The 23,939-nt window shown below is 35.7% G+C and overlaps 1 protein-coding gene across 3 annotated transcripts in view; it reads right to left on the bottom strand.

Moving 5' to 3' along the window:
* Su(z)12 (Polycomb protein Su(z)12) overlaps window positions 1-23,939 on the bottom strand; it is a 498,478-nt gene that overhangs the window by 281,165 nt on the left and 193,374 nt on the right. For all 3 annotated transcript variants that reach the window (XM_090397603.1, XM_090397604.1, XM_090397605.1), the window contains exon 6: window positions 11,714-11,806. In XM_090397603.1, coding sequence (XP_090253729.1) covers window positions 11,714-11,806 — 93 coding nt within the window. The remainder of the gene's footprint in view (window positions 1-11,713; window positions 11,807-23,939) is intronic.

Consider the following 23,939-nt stretch of genomic DNA (forward strand, 5'->3'; position numbering starts at 1 on the left):
ACTTTACAGAAAATGTATTACACTGATTTAATTACCACATAAATTCTGATTTATATATGTTTGGAAACCTCTGTAATATCGAACTCGATGAGTTAATTAATTTAACGAATCGTAAGATATTTTACAGTATAATTTCAGATTTCAAAATTTGCTTATCTTACTCCATATCCCATTCAAGAAGTTTATCTTCATATTTAAGTCTTTGATAAGCAGCTGGAATCAGGAAAATTATTGAGTAGTAGCTTTGCTATTTGCCATAGCTATTCTATCCTTCTCCTGTTCCTGAATAAATTATCATGTATTTATTATTTATTGTCTCCTTTGCTTTAATCTTTTGTGTCTGAATAACATTGATTTGTTGATGTGGTATTTCCTGAATTCTTCTGCTAGTTCCTCCCTTCCCTATTTATATTTCTCACGCTGATCATTGCCTATCTTCAGTTCTTTTCACATCACTCATCTTCTCTCATCTCCACAAACTTTCATACTCCTTTAGTATCTACTATCCAGCATGAATCCCCAAGCCTATATCTGGCCTATTCCAAAAATGAAATAAAAATCGAACATCAAATTCTCATTCTGTCACCTTCCTATCAGTTCTTAAAATGATAGAGATGGATATAAGTAATCATTGTTCACCAACATGAATTCCATTCCTGCTAGGAAATTTTAAGATATCCTATCAAACTTACCTGCTGTTATGGAGTGTATAAATAATATCAAAAAAGTTCATCAACAGAACTATAGTTTTCTGATGTTGCTGTACGCCACCTTTTTATGGCAACGATCTTTTATAATCTGCATCATAATGTTGATATCCTTTCTTTTCTTCAGTGGGATGAGGATACTGTAGTCACACTTCGCTAAAGAAATGTAACAACAAAGGCAAAGACAGCCTAGCTATCAAGACTACCAATAGTCTTGTTTCCTTTCTATCATGAAAGATCTTACTTCACTTTCCTTATATTACGATGCTCTCTCTCTCTCTCTCTGTGTATCTGAGAGAGAGAGAGGAAGGGAAAGAGAAAAAGAAAATCCCACCCATAAAAGTGTTTTATAAACCTTTAGTGTTGTTAGTATTACAAGTGCTTATTATACAGGCACCTCCATGGAGTCTGAAGACTCACTGCAGAAGATCCAAACTATCCACATAATTTATCATACCTCTCGTTGAACCCATTAACAGACAAAGCATTCAGAACTCTCCAAGATAAAAATCTAGTCCTCACACCCCTACTAACCACACTTTTACTCAACTTCCTGAGATGACCTCTTGTTCTGTTCACTCTAGCCAAGTGCTGAAACATTTCCTCATCAATCCTAGAAAACTCTTTAAGTAACTTAAATGTTTCTATACTCTCTTTTTTATTTATTAACAAACTGCATTCCATACACTCTCAATCTATCTTCATATGGAACAGACCACCCACCTCTCAGTCCTCTCCACCACTTCCTCATCCCAAGAAACCCAGGAGACCAGAACAGACCTGAGCACTCTATTGGGGACATATCAGGGCCTTAGAAAGTTGAATAGCAACTTCCTTATACCTACTTGTTAGTGTGTTCTTCAATAGCCAAGTAATCTTATGAGCTTACTTAGCAGTGTGTCCTCTAAACTTCAATTCTCTGTCTAACGCCACCAATGAATCTTTAGTTTCATCTATTTCCTGGACTACAATTCCATTAATTAGTACACAGCATGTAATCTGTTTTTCCTAAAATGCATAACTTTGTATTTCTCCACATTAAACTGATACCAATTATATTTTGCTCTTACTGACAGCTTATTTAAATAGTCCTCCAAACTCAACATTGCCTTGATTAACCATTACTCTACCTAATTTTGATTCATCCGCAAACAACTGAATATTTCCCTTCAGGTTATTTCCGATATCATTTATGTACAAATTAAATAGCAGTGGTCCTAGCACTCAACCTTACAGACCACCACAGGTAACTAGGTTTTGCTTGGATCCTGCTTTTCCATATACCAATGTCACATCCATTCCCATGTGTTCTAATTTATGGACGACAGAAATGCTAAGAAGCGCAAGTGTGGATCAGGTCAGCAATCATTATTTCCTTAGCTGGAAGACATCATCTGTGAATGGATTGCTGACAGGAGAGCAAAGGCTTTGGTTGTGCACAGGGCTGATATTCAAGCATTTGTCCTTGCAATGGCACTGCATTAGAAATATCCCAGAAGAATTCAAAGCATCACAACACTGGTTGGATGGCTTCCTTCAGAGATATGAACCGTCTCAAAGAAGATCGACAACACTGTTCAAGCTGGAAGATACTAAAGTTATTAAACGTGCACTTGCATTCAAGTCCTTTTGATGGCATTGACTTTTTTAAATACCAACTCGCCAACATGATTGCTATGGATGAAACAGCAGTGTTTATGGGCCAAGGATCTCAAACGACATTTGATCAGAGGGATGCCTCGTCAATCTACATTCCCTCCACTGGTTATGAAAGTGCACGTGTTACCTGTATTTAGGCAATTCGTCTGGATGGAAAGAAAGCCCCACCTCTAATCATCACTAAGGGTGATCATCATCAAGAAAGATAAGATTGAACGTTTCAGGCATTTATGTTCTTGAAACTGAAAAAGCCTGGTGCACACAAGCAGTTATAAGGAAGTGGGTTGATTTAATGTCGCCACTTGTTTTGCAAAGTAGCCAAAGAGGTCTGCTAGTCTAGAATTCAGCCAGCACTCACTGCGTTAACGACATGAAGAACTTCCTCGCAGAGAGAATGATACACTGAACTGGCATCTACCTGATAGCATGGAAACAAGTCTTTATCCTGTCTATCTGTAAAAGATAGAGAATATTCAACTTACAAACTACTTCCCATTTCCTTCACCTGAATATATTCTTGAAAGTGATGTAGAAGGCAATAACCAGCTTGATTGCGCTGCATTTTGTTCTATGAATACACATCAAGATTTTTTGGATTCACCTAGCTTCAAAAATGTAAAATCTCTTCATACTTTTTTCTGTCCCCTTTCATAATTTGTTTTTATTAATCATTTGAAAATAAGCAAATGTCCTTTTGTCTGTGTTATTTGATAATGGCTGTAGACCATAATACATCTCAGCAGGTTTAATTATATCATTCCAGCTACAATATTCCCGGTACGATATTGTTTAGGATAACTGGGAGGATTTACCCCATTTATCTGGCATAATCTCCTGTCTTCGCTTCCTCATGTATTGAGGAAGCAAAGGTTGTTGTATCTGCTTGTACGAGGGTGGTTTGAAAACTTCTCACCCTCGACTATAGATGGCATCACTATTGGCAAGATTTATTTTTTATTTTTTTCTAAGTTGGTATATCTGTCATAAGCATCGATAAGAAATTGCAAGTCACTCTATCAAACAGTTTGTTTTATACAGCTGTCTGAAGCAAAAGTGTTGTCTGTATCCCTTGAAATGGATAAAATTGAGTATCATGCAGTTATAAAATTCTTTGTAAAAGAAGAATTAACGGCAAAAGAAATTCATTTGAAGTTCATAAAAGTTTATGGACACTCTTCTCCTTCGGTTTAGACAATTAAGAAATGGGCTGCCGAGTTTAAATGCGGCCATACCAGCCTTGAAGATGATCCACGTGAAGGACATCCATAAAGTGTAACAACACCAGAAATCACTGATCAAGTGCAGGATATGGTATTGGATGACTGGCGAGTGAAAATGCATGAAATTGTTGAGACTATAGGCATTTCAAAAGTACGTATAGAATATATTTTGCATGAAGAGTTGCTAATGAAAAAGCTTTGCACAAAGTGGATGATGTTATACTTCTAAATATATCCGCTACAAGTCTGCAAGATTCTCTGACTAAATTGAATAACTGTTGTAATAGATATGGTATGAAGGTCAGAAATAAAAAGACAACGAATTTAGGCAGAAACAATGAAAATATCAACTGCATTGTGAATGGAGAACTTATAGAACAAGTAAAACATTTCGGCTACTTAGGCACGATTTTTAGTGAAGATGGTAAATTAAATATAGAAATAGACAACAGAATCAGCAAAGCTGGTATGGTGGGAAGTCAACTGAATAAATTCATATGGAATAAGAGAGAAATTAGTCGGAACACTAAATTAGCTGTATACAAGACAGTGTTCAAACCAGTTTTAACTTATGGATCTGAGAGCTGGGTCAGAAGTAAAACACTTGACCAAAGACTAGAGACCGCAGATATGAGAGTCTTGAGAAAGATTATAGGCCTGAACAGATGGCATCAATGGCAATATCATATCAAAAACGAGGATATTAGGAAAGATCTTGACATTGTCAGCATCCAGGAATGCGTTAGCAGAGCTAATCTCAGATGGTATGGTCACTTAAACAGAATGGGCGAAGAAAGATTAGCAAACAAAGCGTTCTCTGCCAGGTTGGCAGCAAAACGACTCAGAGGAAGATCAAGATATAGGTGGATTGATACGGTACAAAGTGCCTTAGACGATAGAAATATATAAGATCTGATAATGTTGGAGTCTTGTCAAGTAACAGACTGATTCGGAGGAAAATTGTACATAGGAAGTTAGTAATGATGTAAATTTTTCATGTAGTACTATCATATCCTGTACATTCCTTGAGGATACATGACAGGAATTTGATGATGATGATGATAATTACTTATATAAGTATACATATAAATTGCAACTGGTATGGACAGTGGCCAATAAAAAATGAAAATTGCTTAGTCCTATAGTCAGGTTTGCCGGAAACTTAGTGTTCTGAATGTGTGCCATCCAAATTCTTGGAATTTTTAAGACCCCATTATTATTAAGATTAGGGTGGTTAATCAAAATTTCACAGGCTTCTTTAAATTTCCGTTCAAAGAAAGGATTATAGAATGTAGCTTGCTCTTTGTAGCACAACCACTTGAATTCCTTGAACCATTTGTCTTGAAAGCATTGGACAAATATTATAGGCATGAACTATAATATTTATCCTTTCTTTTAAGCTTACACGGTGATCCGAATGCATTTTTGAAAATTATGAAGACAACTACTGTGTTTGAATAAAAACTTTAGTTTAATATAACTAAAATCTATATTCGACGTTTTGACCTTTATGTCAAGGTCATCTTATGGAGCATAAAACTATACTACAATCAAACTGGTTTGTTAAAGATACTGACCAACCGCTACAACAATTATTGGCCTGACCTCTGGTGAAAAAAAAAAAGCCCTTTGCTCAAAAGTAACCTTTGAGCAAAGGGCTCTTGATTCCGCCACGCTAAGACCGACAGTCTGGCTTAGATACGTTGACGACGTGTTCGCGATCTGGCCGCACGGGCGACAAACACTAAACACATTCCTTAGCCACCTGAACAAGCAACACAAACGCATACAATTTACCATTGAAATCGAAAATCTCAAAATTTGCTCCCATTCCTAGACACACACTAGTCACACATCTTCCTTCAGGTGTCTATCCTTCACGGTCTACCGAAAACCAACACACACTGGCCAATACATACATGCTAATTCATACCACCACCCATCACAAAAATATGGAGTCATTAACACCCTTAAAAACAGAGCTACAACAATTTGCTCTAACTAGCAAGCCCTGAAACAAGAACTAAAAATCATCAGCGACACATTCATAAATAATGGCTATAACAAAAATACTATTAATAAAATACTCCATAAAACAACAACAAAAATGAATCTAGATTCCAGTAAAACCATAGCCATCCCATACATTAAAGGATTATCAGAAAAAATCAACAGAATCCTACAACATTATAACCTCAATGCCACCTTTAAACCATCCACTAAACTTAAAACCATATTCAACTCCTCTAAGGATCCTCTCCTCCCATTAGCACATCCTGGAGTCTATTGCATCCGCTGCAACTGTAACGTACTGTACATTGGTGAAATTTAAGGAAGCCTGCAAAATACTGATAAACCACCCAAATATCAACAACAAAGATGGCATGAAAATTCCAAGGATCTGGATGGCTCACATTCAGCCTACCTAATATATAAGATCGAGCATAAGTCAGGACTCTAGCCAATCTTCAGCTATATTAGAAACCATTCCATACCAACTGGCTGGAATGTACAAGTATAATCATGATGTTAAGATATGTATATAGATAGATACTTGTTGTTGCGCCCAATGTATTTCTACAACCAACAGATAACACTAATAATCGGACTCTAGTGTTGATGTATAATTTTTTTTTATTTTTTATTTATTTTTTTCCCATCAGAGGTCAGGCCAACAATTGTTGTAGCGGTTGGTCAGTATCTTTAACAAACCAGTTTGATTGTAGTGTAGCTTGTTTCCTGTGTATAGTTTTATGCTCCAGAAGATGACCTTGACATAAAGGTCGAAACGTCGAATGTAGATTTTAGTTATGTTAAACTACTGAAGATTTTATTCAAACACGGTAGTTGTCTCCATAATTTTCAAAAATGTATAATATTTATAGTTCATGACTCACCAGAACTCTTCTCTCTATTGTCTTTAATATTTTCTGGTTACTTAACTTCACTTTCAGTTTTGTCCATCACAAAACTAAAAAGGGTACTTGCAATTCAATAAGAAAGACAAATAATAAGTTTAACAATATTTCACAATTTAATGTTAATGAAATGATATGGTCTCTGACTTGTCTTTGTCATATTTTTTTAATTAATTTATTTTTTATGACAATTAAAAAAGCCTTTCAATCATATATGTTAGAATAAAATATTACTAAGTTAATTCATGTCATGAATTAACATTTATTATTAATAAATATATATTTATCCCCATGCACAAGAGGTTGAGGGACCTATAGGCATACCAGTCCCATGTGTAGGGTGCAGATGAGGACTGAGAACGATTTTTTTTTTTTTTTCTGAAAAGTTGCAGGTTATAGTTGTTTGGTACTTCTTGAGGAAGGCTCTTTCAGAGGACAGACGTGAAGATGAGAAAATAATCATAATTTAAAATTATGAATCTTTTTACAAATTGTTCCTCTATGTTAGTATATTATTAGTTTTGGTTTCATAACAGATGTAATCAGCACTTGTGAGGTGCCTGATAAAGCATTTGACATTTGATGTCCTTACTAGATTCTGCTAGTTTGTAATTTCAGTCTTCTTTGTTGTATTTTATAATTGTTAAATGTTGAGATAAGTCATTCTTTGTGAAGACATTCTCTTTAACTAATGAAGACAATGTATCAGCCATTACTACCTGCCTTCTCGCTCGCCATTTAAGGTGAGCGTTCGGGACCTGGGTGATGAGGAAAACAAGGAGAGAGAGAGAGAGAGAGAATGGAAATTTTTGTTTCAATAAAGTTTTTAAAAAAATGTGACAGTCTGGAGAATTATTAATAAAAGATTCAGAAAATGAATCATATCATTGTGAATCTTTAAAGTGGAAGAGTTCAGACTGTCAACAACTTATTAGTAAATAAAAGAAGATATCTGAGTAGATGTTCTAATTCAATGTTTGAAGAAACACAATATGAAAGTTTCATCTTCTGTCTAAAGGATGCCTGAACTATTAATCATCCCATCAGCACAACTGATGAAATTAATGAAATTTGAAACTGTAAAATGGCTTTATATTTAAGCCTTCTACTTAGATATGCTGTTTATGAAATAGTAGAAGAAACTGTCTTTCTCTCTTGAGAAATTGGTAATGTGTGCATCATATGGAATTGCAAGAGGTAAGAATATTTATACTCCAGTGAAACAGGATAAATGGTTAAAAAAGGGAAAAAAAAAGTATGCTGAATAAGGCATTTAAAAGGGATCCCATGGAAGAACATTTTGAACCACTCTGAACATTTTGCTGTTGTGAAAACAGGATATTTACTCTGGTAGACAAGATTAAATATATGTTTAAAAAAACCAGTAATAGAATGAGTCAGAGAGCTAATGATTTCATTATTTTAAGATAAGAAGAACTTTGAAGTGTAGACTTATTTTAGTAGGCCTTGGATCCAATTACTTTTGTAGTGATTTATATAAATTTATTTAAAATGTATATAGTGTTTAAGTTTCATTAAACGTATATATATATATGTTTTATTTGGTTTTGAGTCAATAATTTTCCGGATTACAAAAGAAATGGAGATAACTATTTCTAACGCTGCTCCAATCAGATTGAACTCTTGTGTATCTACTTAACACGCTGGGTAAAAACAATCTCTTTACTGAGACATAACATAAATGGTGCACCTGACAGATTTTTTTTAAATAACTGGAACAGCTGAGCTGACGTGATGAATAGCAGATGAAATAAAAGAGGATGAACAGAAGCAGGTTCTGTATGTTTGTAGTTACACAGTAAAGGGAAGTGCTAGCAGCTGCAGCTCTTGTATTTACAGGTTCAACAGAAAGTGGAGGAAGGTTTTGGTAGTCAATTCACTGGGGCAAGGACCGTGGAAGTACCTGTAGAATAGATGCAGTGCTGAAGCACTGGTTGAGTGTAAAATAGGCTCTTGAAAGAAAGAGGATGCAGAGGAGGCTATTGATGTAATATATTTATACCATGAAAAATTGGAAGTAAACGTTAGTCCAAGCATAAACATCTGTTCTTGTCTGGTAATTTGTGCATTACTTGTGGGTAAGGGTAGGTGAGCTGGGATCTCTGTGTTTTGATGGCATTGAACATAACAAGGTTGTCCTCATTCCATTGGAGGATGATATATAGATCAATTTTCAAGGCACAAGTTGTAGATCATGTAGTCTGAGAGCACTGTGTGATTTGTCATATCAGTATTATTGTCTGAAAGCTTTGATAGGATTAGTAGTGATTGTGAGGAGGTCATTTATGTACAGGAGAAGAGAATAGGTAATAGGACAAAGCCTCGAGGCACCCCTGCTTTGGTGGTAAATCTCAAAGAGAGACGAAACATCTACCGTGACTTGTAGAGAACAACCAGAGAGAAAGTTGTCTACTCAATTGCAGAGGGTGCAGGGAGACCAAAGGATGGCAGTTTGTTTAGTAGGCCTTGATGGTTGAATATTTTGGAAATGTCACCAAACCTTTCCATGGTACAAGTGCAGTGGTGGGTGATGTTAAATTGTGATTGATAGAATTCCTAAGAGAATTTATTCTTTCACAATTTAACAAGCAAAGAACCTATAATAGAAAATTTGCTTGCATCTAAGAATGTAAACTACATATATGTGAACAAAACTGTATATATTAAACAACAGGAAAATAATTGTGAAAATGCATAAGAAGTGTTATTCCATTATGTAGAAAGATTACTTAAGCTAGTTAAATATTGACGGTAAAATTCTAGAGAAAAAGAATGTTATAGTATGATTAAAGCAGTATACCATTTCTAGGAATTAGATAGACAAAGCTTAGATGAATGACTCACAATTTTTAACGATAATTGTAGCGTAATCCAAGGCCAAGAGCACAGGATTAAAAAGGAAGTTGCCGCAAGCATATCGTATGCACACGGCACAGGCAGAAAAGCAGAAATCCTCTACCAAGATATATCGCGTTGAGTGCTATTGATGAGTCGGGGGAGAGGAAGAAAATTATGGAAGGTGTCGATAGGGTGCAGAGATATAAAAGAGTCAGGAATATCCCCCCTCCACTGAGGCTTTTTTCCTAGTGGTTTTGGTGTGTGGACTTCGCGAGTGGAGGGACGGTTCAAAGCACGATGGGAAATCCCTTCCCTGATGCCCGGCAGACAGAAACGGTTGATGCCGCGTATCCACGGGAGAGGTTATGCGTCGCAAGGTCCGAGGGTAAATCACATTACTCCGGAAGGAACGGGTAGTCTGCGTAGAGGCCTCAGAATCTAGGTAAAAGGGCAACACGTGTGAAAGAGTGACTTTGCCCCAAGAATCCTATTGAAAGGAAGGCATAACCGACTGAAACGAATGGGCTAGCATATAATCAAGGAATTCCAGGTACCAATCCCAGCTTAAAGAAATCAATTTGAGGGTCAAAGGACGAGTAAAGAGAGGAACAAGCACAGGAGATAACTATAACACGGTATCGTGAAATTTTATTGTTAAATAGTGTAAATGAATGATATGCGAATCAAGATCTAAGGACTTGACGACGATAAAACTAAGGACTAGCAAATTATAAGTTGTGAAAATAGCCATGTGTAACTTAAAGAGTGATAACCTTAAGATGTGTAAATACAAGGTGATAATGTATGTTTACTAGGTTTTAATTAAGAGAGTTAAGAGGATCTTATGTGTGAAGTGATATAGAACAGCTCTATTGTTAATCCTACGTGAGTTATGAGAATTTACTGTTCTTATTTTAGAACTATGATAGCACATAAATTTGTAGTTTAGAAATGATCTTTCCCAGACTTCCATGAACTGTATATATGTTAGAATGTTAAATAAATCTTTTGCTTACTCTGATTCAGTTGTTTTTTTAGTATTATCCGATGCACCACTTGCTAAATATGAAAATCTAAGTGGGAGATTTGAGTAGCGTGTCTACAGTCACGATTGCATGGTTGTTAGTCACTGAGGTATAGCTGGGTGTTCATGTCTTGTTTAAAATTTTTTCCTTTAAACTAATCAAAGTTATTAAGAAAAGTTGACACAACAGTGATGAAAGTTAGAAGATCCGATGTGGATTTTGGATGGTGAAATCCATACTGGTAGTCGCTGATTAATTCATGGGCTTCTAACTAGTCAAGGAGTTCACTATTGATTACTTTCTCCATTATTTTGCTTCCATTCATTGGGATAAGTACCAAATATGTATAGTTGACCCTATGGATGTCTGCAGAAGGCAGCAAACAGGGCACTTATTTCAAAAAAAGAGTTTTGCTTAGTTTTTTTTTCCCCACTTAGCACTAAGAGAAAACTAGATTCTATCATCCTTCCCTAAGTATTAACATATTAATAGATAAAACTGCAGAAATTTATTCATCATTTGTCATTATTTGCAAAAGATCAATAATTAATTTGATGTTGTCTTGTTCTAACAGTTTTACTTAAATATATATTTCCCAAGTACAAAATATATTTATTTTGTATTTGGGAAATACACCAAATACGAAATGTAAATATATAATCTACAGAGAGGTTAATTTTTTTTCTATTTCTTTCAGCATGAAATTATTAAATTGATATTAAATTAAATTACATAAAAAATTATATTAAATTCATAATCTTAGATTAGCAATTTAATAACCTTCAGATGTTTGTAGGCATACATTCTGCTGAATTATAATAATTCTCACCTTTCAAATATCATAAAAAACAATGATTAAAAAAGACAGTTAAGAACTTGGCTTTTGAGAGGTCTGATAACCTAAGTATTGTACACCCACACTTATAAAACCGAGGCTGACAATGTGCCAGCATGCTGAAGAAGGGGAGAAATAAAGGTTATACATATTGGTCACCAACATGTGAAATCACACGCTTTATAAGTAAATTTTCCAACTGTTGTACAAGCAAAATAGTTAATACTATAAGAACTAGAATTTTCATAAAAGAAAAGCTAATTTCGCAATGTATAATAATAAACACTCATCCCACAAAATGCATTGATTACACTAATATCAGAATGGATTCTCCTTCTGACATGCGCAGAAGTGCTGAAGGATCTCGCATCTGTGGGTATACAGTATTAACCACCTTATCGGTTGTACCTGATTAACAATGAAACCAAATTTTAGATATCAAAGCACATAACAGTGAACACTATAGGTTATAAATTGGGAATTTACTTACCTGAGATCCGCATAATTGGCGAACATACATCTTTCCGCTTCTTATGACAAATCTTTAATAAAGTTGCTTCTACTGTTACCATCTCACCATGTCCTTAACACATATCATATAATGGGCATTAGCATAAATATTGAAACAACAAGCAAATGAAATTAAAATCTGAAATACCATGGATACTTTTTTTTAAAATACAAATTAATCTTTTATACATCTCACATAATTCTGAAAATTAAATAAAATAATGGTGTGAATTTCCGCCATTATTTTATTGGCTGAAATTAGTCTGAGTCCTGTACATTTTGAATAATTCAGCAAACTACTAAGAACTACAGATGAAAAAAAACAGCATTATATGTAACTGCTTTAGCCTATTCAAGAAATTTTTAATGGTATTAACTACACCAAACAATATAATCAAAAGATGTTTAATTAACTGCTAATATTTCACTGAATTTCAAATCAGCATTATCAGAGCACAACATACTTGTACACGCGACAGTGAGTAAGTAAACCAATAACATTGCAGTGTACAAAAGATCTAAATTCCTATTTATGCCCTCTAATGTTGAAAAAAAAAATCATTACAGCTATGTGGGAGTTGCTCTTATGATGACAGTCTCCCAAATTTTTGACAAATTAATGCAACCATACTTGTTCAGGTTAGGAAAATTCTTGAAAGCCATTGTTAACTCAAAAAATAATCTTTCAGATCTGTAACGACTAAATAGCACATTTGTTTTCTTCCATTTCCTTTTAATCCTGTGTGAAGGAGTATCCAAAGCATGGTCTGCCAGTCCTGACTTGCCATAGTAATAGTAGCGAATGTATTTTTTTATGTTCTTCCAGGCAGATGTTAACTGATCTTCCTGTTTGTCCATAGCAGGCCAAGTCACAGGGAACTTCATACACTCCTGGGTGTGCTAAAGGGTGGAGTTTATCTTTAGGCGAGTGGATCAGAGTTGCTAGTTTTACATGCAGTTTGAAAGTGGTGCAAAGGCTATGTTTCATCAGTACTTTGGCTATCTTTTCTGATATACCTCTGACATAGGGAATAGAGATGGTCATGTTGTGTTCTTGTGTATTAGAGGAGTAATGGGGCTGTGTAGTATTTTATCTATTCTGTAGGGATAGCAGCTGTTGGCTAAGGACGTATGCACAGATATTTGAGTTCTGTGGTCAGAGCTGTATCGTTAGAACAAATGGCTCTGGCTCTGTGTGAGTGTTTTTAAAATGCCATACTGTTGGACTGGATGATGATGTGATTGTTTATGTAGGTATCTTCCTGTGTGTTGGCTTTCGGTAAATGGAAAAAGATAGTGATCCATCTGAAAGGCGGACAAAACACACTTTTACACGCGACAGTGAATAAGTAAAACAATAAAACCCAGCAGTGCATGAAGTTCCTTGTGAGTGTGACTTGGCCTACTATGAACAAACAGGAAGATCAGTTAACACAAGAAGACCACGCTTAGGATACTCCTTCACACAAGATAAGAATGAAGAAAACAAATGTGCTATTTAAGAGTTGTTACAGATCTGAAAGTTTATTTTTTGAGTCAGTAATGGGTTTGAAGTATTCTCATAACCTGCAAAAGTATGGATGCATTAATTTTCCAAAAATTTGGCAGATTGTCATCCTAAGAGCAACTCCCATATAGCTGTAATGATTTTTTTTCCAACATTACAGGGCACCATAAATAGTACTTTAGACCTTTTGTACACTGCAATTTTATTGTTTTACTTACTCACTGTCGTGTGTACAATTATGTTGTGCTCTGATAATGCTGATTTGAAATTCAGCGAAATATAAGCAGTTACCGTATTTGCCGGCATATAAGACGCACCCGCTTTTTTGTACACATTTATTTATAATGAATTTACAGTATTTCAAACATAAAGTAATAAGTAGGTCTACTTTCAACAAATACCTAATGTAACTAGAAAAGAGTATCCATCTTTTAATCTTCTTCATCAAAACCCAGAAATTCATCTCCAGAGCTAAATGAAGAGACACTTGAAACCTCTTCTAAATCAGAATCTGTGGCCTCATACAACAAATTGTCCTCTGTACCATCCAGTGCATTACTAATGCCACGTCTTAAATGATTTAACCACTGTCTCGGTTTTCACAGCATCCCACGAAGCTTTGACCCACTCAAAAACTTGTGCCTTTTCCTTCTTCCTGATGGCGTAACCTCAAAATCTGAAGACTGCATCCAGATGTTCCACTTCTTCTTCATAAATCTCTTAAATGGTTTATTAATACAGACATCTAAAGGCTGATGCTAACTAGTTAGACCTCCTGGAATTACAGCTAACTGAGTTTTCAATTCCTTCAGTTTATTTTTAACATCTTCTGTTCTGTGAGAACGAAACTGATCCCATACTAGCAGGGCAGGCTTCTTCAACAGTCCGCCAGGGTGCCTAGACCAAATTTTATCTATCCATAACTTCATTCCTCCTCCACCCATCCAGCCTTTTGCGTGAACATGTACAAACACTCGTTTAAGCAGTTTTTCTTTGGGTAGCGTCTTCCTTTTAAAAATCAATAGTGGTAGCAATTTTGTCCCATCAGCACAGCAGGATAGAACAACCCAACCGTATAGTGAGTTTTTTCGTGCCCCGAAGTTTTAACGGTAACACTTTTTGTGCCCTCGGAATCTACAGTTTTGTTTGAGGGCACATCAAAAGTCAGCAGAACCTCGTCCATGTTTCCTATTTGCGCAAGTTCAAAATTTTCTAATTTTCTTGCGTTAATGACGAATCGATGAAATTCAATAATTTTTTCTTCATATTCGGTTGGCATCTTTTGTGATATTTTTGTTTTAGTCCACATACATAGCTGGTTTCTCTTCATGAATCTTGAACACCATGATGTTGATCCAGTAAAGCTGGCGATCCCTCTGTTAGTGGCTTTCGCTTGATGAATAATAATTTTTGTAGACACTGAAAGTCCTGCTTTTCTGTGGTCTAAAATCCAAGTATTCAGTTCTGCCTCAAGTTCTGGCCATTTTGCAGTTCCACTTCATAGGTTATGTTTACTGTGAGTTGCTTTTTTTAGATCCTATTCCTGATTCCATCAAGTTCTTATCATTTTCTCGGTTGGGGGTGGCCCGAAATGCCTATCTGCAGCCCTGTTTCCATGTTCTTTAGCATATGCAATCACACGTAGCTTGTATGCGATATTGTAGCAATGCTGACGTTTTTCAGCAATAATATTTGCCAAGAAATTTAGAGAAAATTTAACGGCAGAAATTTATCACCGTTCACAACAACCGCGACAACAATTGGAAAGTTTAAATGAACAGGAACACAGCTGTGATTGTCAATGACAGCACATGCCCATCCACTGAACTCTAAGTAAATGGAATGCTCTCACACACTGCAAGGAAGCAAGAGAGAAATTGTGTAACTCGGAACAGAGAAAATTTCCAAAAATGAAAGTAATAAAAAACTGAGTATCAGCGTATAAGACAGATCCTGTTTTTCAGACCTATTTTCAAAGAAAGAAAGTGCATCTTATACACCAGCAAATACGGTAATTAAACATCTTTTGATTAAATTGTTTGGTGTTGTTAATACCATTAAAAACTTAAGTCATGAATAACCATCAACAACTAAGCTTATTTGTTAGATTGCTTTAGCCTATGATAAAGCAGTTATAATACAGTGAACTCTGTGTTATCAGAAAAGATTAGGAAACTGTGCGTTCATATCATGGATTTTCCCAAATAGATGCTCAAGGAATAACCCTGTCCACAATGTGTGTGTACGCGCGTGCTAAAGCTGTGCTATCATGTATTGGCTATTTGAATTTCATTAGCTGCTAGGATGTGGTAAAGATAAAGACAGCCCCAATGGACATAAGAAAGTCAAAGGGCTTATTGAATGACTGGATGAGGAATTGTGCAAAGGAAAGGGAGATCGGGAATTAGCTTCTATATATCAACACACTAGTAATGTCAGGATAACAATGAATTAGTACCTTGATAAAATTCATCATTCCAAAAATCACTGCTGCCAGAGAGAAGGTTGAAAGAGGATGATGTTCTGATAAGAACAGAATATGATAGTTACAGCATTTTTCAAAAAGACAAAGCAACAGAGCAGTGTGGGATGTTACTGAAGATCTCAGTAGAGTGCGCATACAGTTTTTACATCAGATGTTTAGGCTGGTGAAAGATTTTTGGTATATAGATTTGACATATATAAACCATACATCTGAGGAAGTGTTTTTTTTTTTTTTTTTTAAATTTCAGGAGGCCTGAGAAACCTTTTTGAGTACATTTTTTAATTTTTTGATCTGAGATTTCGTGAGATCATAATCTGAAGATTTTATGTGGAGCGGTCTCTGAGAATGATGCCCATTTCTCTCTTGTATTCACTGCATTAAGAATAACAGCAGTGCTCTCTTTGTCAGGTCTGGTGATGATGTACTACTGTCTTTGTGTAATTTCTTGAGGGTGCTGAGTTGGCAGGATGACAGATTTCTTTTAGGATGCAGAGATCTAGAAAGAAAGAAAACTGTTGATATCTAGCCTAATGTTGTTAAGGTATTACAGGAGATAAGTTACAGATCCGGCATTCAATGTTGAACATTAGGTGCTGTTACTTGTTTTGTAGAAATGGCAAATTAATCAATTCTTCCACAAATCCTCGACTTTCTCTTCAGAAGGATTTTAGTAATGCTTCTGTCATTACCAAGGCACTTCAGAAAAAATAGCCAGAATCTTAAAGAAATACAACTTCTGCATGGCTTTCACAATCTCCACTTGAAACTAGTTACCTTTATCTTCTTAACTAAGGACAAAATCCCTCCTCCCTCAGTTCCCTGTTCATGTAGGTTAGCCTACTAAGGACAGACAGGAAGATCAGCTACCATCTGTATGGAAGAATATAAAAAATACATCTACACTCATGGCTATGATCAATTGGGACTTGTAGGACATGCTTTGGATACAGCTCATAGAATCCACAGGAAGAAGACTACATGCTCCATCACAGTAAATTTAGAAGAGAAACACTGTTTTTAGAATCAGTGGTTGCGCTCAGAAATCAGCCTAATTTCAATATATAAAGTTGCATAAAAATTACCAAAATACAGGAAACACTAATACTTCCAAGATCCCAATGTACATCATAGGCTACTGACAAGTGCCCATAACAGTACCAACCTGGTGAGAACAGAAGTGAGAGACAATTGCTCTCACTTCTGTTCTCTGTAAAATTATGGAGAAGGTCATCAACAACAAACTCTTAAAACATCTAGAGACCTACCAACTAATCAGTGACCAGCAGTATAGAACCCACTTATGGACTAAGGAATGCAGAAACTCACATAGATGCCCTCAACATTTCAAAGGCATTTGATCATTTTTGGCACAGGGGGTCTACTTAACAAACTGCCATCCTATGCCTTCCTCATCTGCAACCTTCTCACTAGTCACTTCATGTCATGGTGTGTGGTTTACTCTCCTCAGATTTCTTCAAAAATGTACAGGTACCCCAGGGGTCTGTTCTTTCACCCACTCCTCTTCCTCTTGTATATAAATGGCCTGCTCTCACAAACTTCCAATCCTATCCATAGCTTTGTTGGAGACAGTGCACTCCATTCCTCCTTTACATTTGACAAACCTTGCAATGCTCAAGTATTAGAATCCTCCAGATCTACCATGACTAAGGATCTGAACTCAGATCTCTTAGTTATATCCCAGTGGGGCAGGGTCAACCTTCTAAATTCAATGCCACAAAAACACGGTCCTGCCTGATCTCTTGCAAGAAAGAGCTTGCATCCTGCCCCTTACCTTCAGTAACACTGAAACATCGAAGCATGATCAGATTTCACTTTTGGACTGACGGAACTTCCAATCTTTCCTGGCACCACCACGTTTGAACTATATCTTCTGCAGCCACCAAAAAACTTGTACTTTTTTTGCACAAGACATTACTTCACATCCTCACAGTTGCCACCTCTATACAAAGCCCAAATCTAAGATTGCTTGATTCTATCCAGAAGAGGCAATCCGGCTAATTAATGGTCCGTCTCTCATACACGTTCAGTTTCTGCCTTGGGCCTCTTCTACAGATACTTGCATGGACAGTGCTCTACTTAATTGGCCACTATTATTCCTTCACCCTCCTCCAAAATCATTAAAACAAGAGCCGCTGCTAACCAACACTCTTTTTAAGTCCATCTTGGAACTCACCAAACCAACTTCACTGCCTCCTCTTTCATTTATCTACTTCTGTCCTTTGGAACAATCTGCCCACTCTACCTTCCCCAAAGATTACAACCCTCAGCTGGTCAAGCAAAATGTGAACAGACTCCTCCTCTCTTCTATTCCTCTTGTCCACACTTGCACTAATGTGCTGTAGGTCTTGTGGCCTTATGTGTGTGGCTCAGATATACATAAAAAAATAAATAAATAAAAATAAAAGAGAAAGAGACCAGTTGTGAAAAACAAGGACATCCCTGGAAGCTGTATAAATATCTTGTAAGAAAGTGAAATGGAAATTTTTTATTAAATGATAAGTGGTGAATGAGTGGAATACATTGCTCAAATAACAAGTGTGGATAATAAGTGTTCCAATATTTAATGTTTTCTAAGCGATGTTTAATAAGTAGTGTTGTCTGTGAGGGCTCTGTCTCCTGCAATAAATCTTCTGACTCCATGGAGGCCTGAGAAATGATACTACTACTGTCTGCAGCTAAGTAACAAATTATCTCCTGGGAAAGTGAATAACACAGCATGCATCTACTATCATTTGACAGTTATGACAAAATTTTCTGTAAGTACACCTGGAATTACCCAGTGATACCATTCAATGACTTTCTAAAGTGTTTTATTATAACCAAGATGTTTGAGTCCTGTGTTTGATTTTCATTGCTAAAAGGAAAAAGACTGAAAATAAATGGGGGTTTTCAATTAAATGCCAGCTACCAATCACATGAGAAAATGGGTGATTTTCTCCTTGAAAATGGGAAAAATAATTCTGCAAGCAGCAAAAATTCTCTAAAAAACAAATGGGTTGCATAATGGACTCATAAGAGGCAGAAGTGCAGGATATAGGTTGAATGATAGGCAAATGGATGCAAAGTGGGTTAAGTGGAGTTGACGTAGATAAGATGAGCCTGGATTTAGAGGCAGAGAAAGTATCAGGCACCCAACCAAGATGCTGTAAAATATCAGAATCTTAAATAGAAAAGAACTGGTAAATGAAGCTGAAACTGGGGAAATGAGTTGAGGGCTCTGCATTAGAATCCCTGGTTTCCAAATAACAAATCCATAGTTTACAAGAATTTTAGCAGCTTTTACCCGCTTGTGCATCATGAAAAACTAGAGTTTTTTGTGCATTCATTGTTTCTATTGTCATAGTAGCATCTGTGGCTATGATATACTAAGATCATGATTAAATTAATAAGTAACCAATATACCAGTATTATGGAGAGAAAGGGGTACAAAAATTCTTTATACCAGATAAAACTAGGAGAATAATACAGATGTAAATTAAAATATTTCTAAATAAATAGTAAATTCAAGAGATGTACTTTGAAAAGTATTACTACTGAAACTTCCTATCAGTAATATTCCTCTAAATTATTTGGTTATTTGCCAGGACTCCAACAGAGGCAGATATTTAACTCTGCTAAACCACTTTTAATTGCATTAATCCAACTAGATCTTGGTCTTTCCCTATATGTTCTTCCTGCCATCTTGGCATCGAACAACTCTTTTGCTAATCTTTCCTCTACCAGTCTGTTTTAAGTGACCACCACCTTACATAAGTTCTGCTCACGTGTTCCTCGATGCTCACAATGTCAAATTTCTTTCTAATCTTTTCCTTTCCCCCCGCAATTCTACTAGTGATACCATCAGCTCATAGCTACAGCTGATCTACAGCTCAAAAAACAGTTGATCAAATACTAGAGACCACACAGTGTGGTCTCTAGTATTTGATCAATAAAACAAGATCGATGTTTTACATCGATCCTAACTGTCAGATGTGCCTATGTGGCTTATTTGATATAGACAATGATCGTTAATTAGGAAAATCTGCACTTGAACAGTCTAGGATACAAGGAACATATTTTTATCTGACAAGTTTGCTTGTCTCATATGGAAGCAAAAGGGATTTCTTACCCTTCCAAGAAACTTTGGTGTTTCATCCCATAAAGCATGCTAACATACATAACACAATGGCATCATACTCTTAATTGCTTCAGTTTTAATTCCAAATATCCACAATCAATATTCAGATCCATAACTTAAACTTGTTTAGACATTTCATCTATGCTGCTACTTTAGTGTTTTGGGTATTATCTCTATTTACCATGTTCCAATCCTACACTTTTTATCTATATATATTATTCATTCTCATGCCAATTTGTTACAGCTACTATTTAATTTAATTAAAGAATCTTGAAGAATTTTCGGATTTATTCATGAGTATAAAATCATATGTGGGAAGTAAAAATGATTTGAATACCTTCAATTTTGATATCAAGTTTAATGCCCACTTATTTTTGTAATGTAATCTGCACTGACTGGGGATAGCTGTACCTTTGTATTATAACTGTTTTTACATCTAACCGATATATAAGCCTTCTGTTGTCCCATGTCCCATTTACATGATATATTATATACACAGTAATCTATCCTTTATGACCTTGAAAGTATGAACTGTATATCAACCAATCCCTGAAATTTTACTTTCCTATGACACATGAATGTGCCTATGCAGTTACACAATTATTTAATCTGAATGCACAGAGCTCCCCCAATAAATGTATGTAGAAGCATGCTAAACTGAAATATGACAGGAAATAGGTAATATAGCAGAAAAAAATAATAAGATCGTTAGTAAAAAAAAAGTAGACTATTATTTAAGCATTTTTAAAACACGTAAGGAATAGAACAACGTAGTTAAGGATATAAATTAAATTAGACTTTAATAAATATTTTCCGATATTTCGGCAACGTCACATTGCCATTTTCTAAAGGAACTTACAAAAAAGTTACGTGCACGTAGGCACTACAACACAGAAACTGGGAATGAAGAGATGAAGCTATTGTTCTCCTAGCAGTCCTGATGGTGCCCTCTAGCGAGCTAAGTAGGTGTTCTTGGCCGTTGGGCTGAAAATCTGCTGATGTAGGCCTCCCAAATTTGAGGCAGTCGCATACAACCAAATTTGTTGAGGTTTGGAGAATTTCTTAGGGCTGAGGCTGATTCCATAAAGAGTCTTTCAAATTTGTATTTGCTACGGTGTATCACTGTAGCTTTCTTCCACTTATTCTGTGGCGTGTATCCAGAGCATGGTCCGCAAGCCCAGAATGACTGTATTTGTGAAAACGGATGTAGTCCTTGTGTTCCGAAATTCTGATATTCGCTGTCCTGCCTGTTTGGTCAAAGTAAGACAGTTTACAACTGCAAGGGACCTGGTAAACACCAGGTAGGTCTAGGGGAAGTGGTTGGTCTTTAGTGGAGCAGATAAGGGATGCCAATTTTCTGTAAGGTTTTCCGTTTTCATCCGTTGGTAGCTAAATTTATTATACTCTAACCAAGTGAAAAATAAACTTTCAACATCTTTCTCTAAATCCAGAGTAAATCATAAAAAAAAAAAAAAAAGGGTGGCACACCAATTGGCAATTCCTATAGGTAGAGATGACCTGCTAATGCTTCTGCCTGATATCTCCACTTGGGCCTGGCTCCCACTGAAGAGACCTCAATAAAGGTCGAAACTAGTCTGGGTAGTGGCCCTTCCCTTAATGCATAACATTAGACATATCCGCAAGGAAATGTGTTTTGCATTATAGGACATACTGAAATAGGAGCGCTGGTAGCTTGCTTCACCTTTGCAACGAGTTGCCCTGGTGTTTTAACACATTAACCCAGTCCTGAAGATACTTTCAGGCGCAAACTTTGTTTGCTCACACTTGGATAAAGGATTAAACTAAATTTATTATACTCTAACCAAGTGAAAAATAAACTTTCAATAAAAAATATTATGTTAAGAACACTTTTCAATTTATACTGGATAAACTAGAAAATGAATCATTAACAGTAACTAACTTTTGGAAAAAATTTTCTATTTTGGACTGCTTAAATCATGTTGCATCTGCTATTGCTGAAATAAGACCACAAAATGTAAATGCCTGCTGGAAAGCAGCTTGGCCTGGATGTGTTGCAAACATTGAAACCATTCAAACATCTACATAATCAGCTGAAATCATTACTTTGGCACGTGAAAATGGTGGAGAAGGTTTTGATACATTTAGACAGAATGATGTTGATGAATTGCTTGTGGATAATGCCTTAAGCGACGATGACATTATTGGATATCGATTAACTTTAGATATCGTTGAAGATCCAGAAAAGGATAGTGAAGCAGAAGAACAACCTATCCCCCTCACTGCAAATATAATTCGAGAAGGTCTTGAACCATGCAATAAATTGGAAAATCATTTTCTTGTTAATGACACAAATTCTGAACGAGCCTTTAAATTCTAACATGAGCTGAAGAACAGCATGTCTGGATATCGCAAGCTGTATAAAAAATTAGTAAAATTATCATCGCAAAGTTTAATCACTGATTACATTGTCAGAAGAAAAAATCAGCACAGAACGAGGGTGAAGCTAATTCTGTTTGTGAAGAACCATTGCCTTTACCATACAGATCTCATGCGTTATCTCTTCTGGTGATGAAAGTGATTTCGCACAAGTTCACAAACGTTGCCAAATATTGTCTAATATCGACGATAATTCCGATGACAAAATATAAAAAAAAAATTGTTACTTTTCAATAAAACTAAATGAATAAAGCTTTAAAACAAAACTTATGCATTCTTATTTTCCTGAATTTTTATAAACTTTTTTTATGCAATTTTAGGTTTATTTTAATTCATTGCTTCAGTTTTATGCGGTTTTAGAAAAGTATGGAACGTATCCCTAATTTTTCAAAGTAAGTTAGGTCTTTTTTCTGGTGCGATTTTTTATCTACTGCATAAAAAGAGACCCGACTGTATTTCGGTTAAGATTTGTGCAAGAAAAAAAAATAATCTGAAGACAAGAATCCAATGGAGACAAATATTTAAGAAGCCAAGTCAGACTTTCAAGACAAACAGTTGAGAAATCATGGCAATAAAACAACAATCTGAATCTAAGGCTTGTGGGGATCTGGAAAGGGAACATGACAAGGTACCAAGAGAAAAGTTGTTAAAAATCCTACAGTCATATTAGGGTACATTGGACATTTTATAGAGCAATATATAGTTTATATTTGAATCGTAAGTTTGATGTTAATTCTCGTGAAACAAGATTGTGCTTTAACTCCACTATTATTAATTATCTATATGGATCACATCATGAAGGAATGTGATTAGGCTTGATATCAAAATTGGATACTTTAACTCAGTTCTTTACTTGAAGCAGATGATTATGTACTCCAAAAACAAATTCTGCTGAATTCCCTGAGTAAAGTAAATAAGAGCTATAATAAATTCAGTATGAAAATCAACAATAAAAGAAAAACTTTGAAAAATAAGCATAGTCATACTGAAAACATCAAGTGCATTGTGAATGGAGAACTTACAGAAGAAGTAAAGCATTTCAGCTTATTTAGCAAAAGGTTTGGGTGAAAGGCCAAACTAAATAAGAAAATAAACAAAAGAATTAGCAAACCTGATAGGATAGAAATTCTAGTGAATCACTTTAGTAAAAGTAGGTGGCACTGTGACTGATTTAGCTGTATAAAGTTGTTTACACGTTTGAGTGAAATATTTTTTTTTGTTGAGGAGTATTTCTTTTAAAATTATGATGTTTAGGTTGACCACATTGCATATAGGTTTGTGTAAATTGTCTATTGGTTTTTAGTGAGTATACTTTATGTAACTGTAGTTGTAGAGAATGTGCAAGCAACTAAGCCTAATTTGAGTAGAAGCTTATTACAGTACTTTGCTGTATGCAACTGCTTAAGGATTTCTGTCGCTAGTACTATGCTGCTCAATTTAGTTAAGGAATCCTAATATAAGGGGAGGGTTAGTGAGAAGCCAACTACCCCTCCTGTAAAAACCCTATTGGTTACGGTACAAGCACCACAGAAGCTTCGGAATTCGGATGCCTTTGCGATGATGATTATTAATCGTTTTGGGACCTGGAATATACAAAGTTTGGTGAAAGAATGAGCTCTTTTTAATGTGACGAATGTCTTACGGCAGTATAAAATTAG

The sequence above is a fragment of the Typopeltis vanoorti genome, chromosome 9 (genome assembly GCF_054136105.1).
Source record: "Typopeltis vanoorti isolate ZY-2024b chromosome 9, IOZ_Tvanoo_1.0, whole genome shotgun sequence".
Classification (NCBI taxonomy): domain Eukaryota; kingdom Metazoa; phylum Arthropoda; class Arachnida; order Uropygi; family Thelyphonidae; genus Typopeltis; species Typopeltis vanoorti.